This window comes from Neomonachus schauinslandi, chromosome X, assembly GCF_002201575.2.
Source record: "Neomonachus schauinslandi chromosome X, ASM220157v2, whole genome shotgun sequence".
NCBI lineage: Eukaryota > Metazoa > Chordata > Mammalia > Carnivora > Phocidae > Neomonachus > Neomonachus schauinslandi.
Genome location: NC_058419.1, coordinates 94254381 through 94257368, shown reverse-complemented (window position 1 = coordinate 94257368; position 2988 = coordinate 94254381). Strand labels below are relative to the sequence as shown.

General features: G+C 45.7%; 1 protein-coding gene across 1 annotated transcript; it reads left to right on the top strand.

The window, feature by feature from the left end:
- The first annotated feature begins 17 nt into the window (after positions 1–17).
- On the top strand, positions 18–569 carry LOC110573164 (ferritin heavy chain-like). Its single transcript, XM_044911645.1, has one exon. The coding sequence runs from the start codon at positions 18–20 to the stop codon at positions 567–569; it is 552 nt and encodes a 183-aa protein (XP_044767580.1).
- Positions 570–2988: the final 2419 nt, after the last annotated feature.

Genomic DNA, 2988 nt, shown 5'->3' with positions numbered 1-2988 from the left:
TGCCCGGGCCGCCAGCCATGGCCACCGCGCCGCTCTCACAAGTGCGCCAGAACTACCACCCCGACTGCGAGGCCGCCATCAACAGCCAGATCAACCTGGAGCTCTACGCCTCCTACGTGTACCTGTCCATGGCCTTCTACTTCGACCGCGACGACGTGGCCTTGAAGAACTTCGCCCAGTTCTTCCTGCGCCAGTCCCGCGAGGAGACCGAGCATGCCGAGAAGCTGATGCAGCTGCAGAACCAGCGCGGCGGCCGCATCCGCCTCCGCGACATCAAGAAGCCAGACCGCGACGACTGGGAGAGCGGCCTGAAGGCCATGGAGTGCGCCCTGCACCTGGAGAAGAGCGTGAACCAGTGCCTGCTCGACCTGCACCAGCTGGCCACCGACAAGAACGACGCCCACCTGTGCGACTTCCTGGAGAACCACTACCTGCACGAGCAAGTCAAGTGCATCAAAGAGCTGGGGGGCTATGTCACCAACCTGCGCAAGATGCGGGCTCCCGAAGACGGCATGGCAGAGTACCTCTTTGACAAGCTCACCCTGGGCGACAGCGACAAAAAGAACTGAGTTGGGACTGTTTCCCCTATAGCCCAGGGTGCATGGTGACGTTCCCTGATCACCATGCTGAGCATGCATATTGCAGTATTGCCTTTGCAAAACGTTCCAGTTTTTTTCTTCCAGTTTTGCCATAAATAAATAAAGTTGTTTGGTTTCAATAAAGTTACTTGGTTCTTAAAGAAAGGTCTCTGGTTGATTCATGTGTGCAAATGTCTCACCTTTTACGTTTTAAAGCAGGTATCTAGGCCACATGCAGCTCAGGATCTCCATGGATGGAGGGAGAAGGTATTCCACAGGACCCTGGAAAACACAAAATTAATCTTTCCCTTATAAACAACGTGGATAGATGGGGGTGTGGTGGGATTCTGGTGAGTGTGTGAGCCTGTGCATGGTAAAAGTATAAAAACATGGTTTGAATATCATAATTGGGATAGATCTGCAGAAGTGAAGGGAAAGGGATTGGGCAGGATTGAAATAAAGTGCATCTTTGCTTTATTTGAAATATTAATGGTTAATTCTGGGTAGCAAGATGGGAGCCTTGGAAGCCAGAACAGCAAAGTATCTGTTTGAGAAGCTCACCTTAGGCAACAGTGATGTAACTAGCATAGGACTGGCTTTCCCATAGCCAGGGGTGAGGGGTGACTTCCTATGGTCACCTGACTGGACATGAACACTGGCCTTACAAAACATCTACATAAGAGTTTTACTTCAACTGTATCATCTTGCATTAAAGCAACATGGTACCCCAAAAATGTTTACCTCAATAGAAGGGCTGAAAAATAGAAAATCATGGATGAAGCTCAAATTTGTGATACTGAATGTGAAGTAGAATAAATCCCCCTAAATGTTAAGCCAGTGGTTCTGGCTGCTTTGAAGAATGTAGGGGGTGGGAGAGAGTTGAAGCTGGGAGGCTAGTCAGATTTTGTAACTGGTCCCATGAGAGACATTGCTGGGTGAACTGGAGTGGAAGCTGAAGAAAATGTGATGGAGACATTCTAGTTGGATTTGCTCATGGACCACAGGTGAAGAAGGAGAAATGGGGAAAATTATCTAGGTTCTGCTGTTTGTACTTGAACACCTGAGTTGATGGTAATGTTAGTTATTAATTTGAGGATGTGGGGAAGGCATGTCGTGTAAAATCTGAGATGCCTATTAGATATGCAAGTGGAACTGTCATGCAGGTAGTCAGAAAAAATGAATCTGGAGCTCAGGTGGGATGTCAGGTTTAGAAATAAACATATGAGAGACATCAGTCACAGATGGTGTTGAGGTCATGGGACTGGATAAGCTTACCAGAGAGTGTGGCACAGTCAGCCCCATGCCCTGGGCAGCTACCATTAGAGGATGGGTTGAGGTGTTACAACTCCCAGAGGGCTACTGGCCCCACCTTGACCATTACCTCATTCCAGACTGTGACCATGTGTGCCCATATCCAGTGTCCCCAAATCAGCCTGTTCCTGATGTAAATGTGGTTTCAGGTTGCTCCTTTCAAGATGTGCAGAGGAGTTAGCCTATTACCATGTCTTCATAGCTATTAGAAAGAAATTCCTTCCCAGTTTTATTTTTTTTTAAAGATTTTGTGTATTTATTTGACAGAGGGAGGGGCAGAGAACACAAGCAGGGGGAGTGGCAGGCAGAGGGAGAAAGAGAAGCAGGCTCCCCACCAAGAAGGGACTTGGGGACTCAATCCCAAGACTCTGGGACCACGACCAGAGCCTAAGACAGACACCCAACTGACTGAGCCACCCAGGCACTCCTACTTCCCAGTTTAAAAAAAAAGATTCCTTAAGGAAATGCTAGATCTATTTTTTTTTTCTGTCTGTTTTCTGGGTAGAAAAATTATTTCTCAGTAAAAATATTTCCCAAGGAAATGACAGCGCTGCTTCTCTATGGATTTTTTTTCTGCTCCCCTTTAACAACTCAGCTTCTTTTTCTGTCCACGGTATTTGACCAAATGAAATCTATACCCATATAAACACTAAGGTTGTCCTTGCCCAGGAAAAATACTCAGAACATGTTTCTTCTGTACTGTACATAGATAAAGGTTGAAATTTAGATTTTGCATGCCTTATCAAGGACACATGGCTAGCTTGAGTCTCTTTAGAGTTTGCAGATTGCTTTGAACATTTACTAAAATATGAACAAGCTTAGCTACACCATAATTACCTTTCACATTTCACCATGACTGTGCTTTAATACTTTCTTAAAAATGAGGATTATGTCCCTCTGATTAAGTTTCCAGAAAATGCTCTTGCCCCTTTGCTCTTCTTAGTCAAACTCAATCCTTTGACTCTTTCTTTCTCTGCCTCCTTTGAGGAGCAAGGAGAGGAGAGTAAATCATATGTACAATCTCATACATATGCATGAGATCTACATATATCATATGTATGATCTCAGATCATACATACAGGTGTCAGTTGACCTCTAC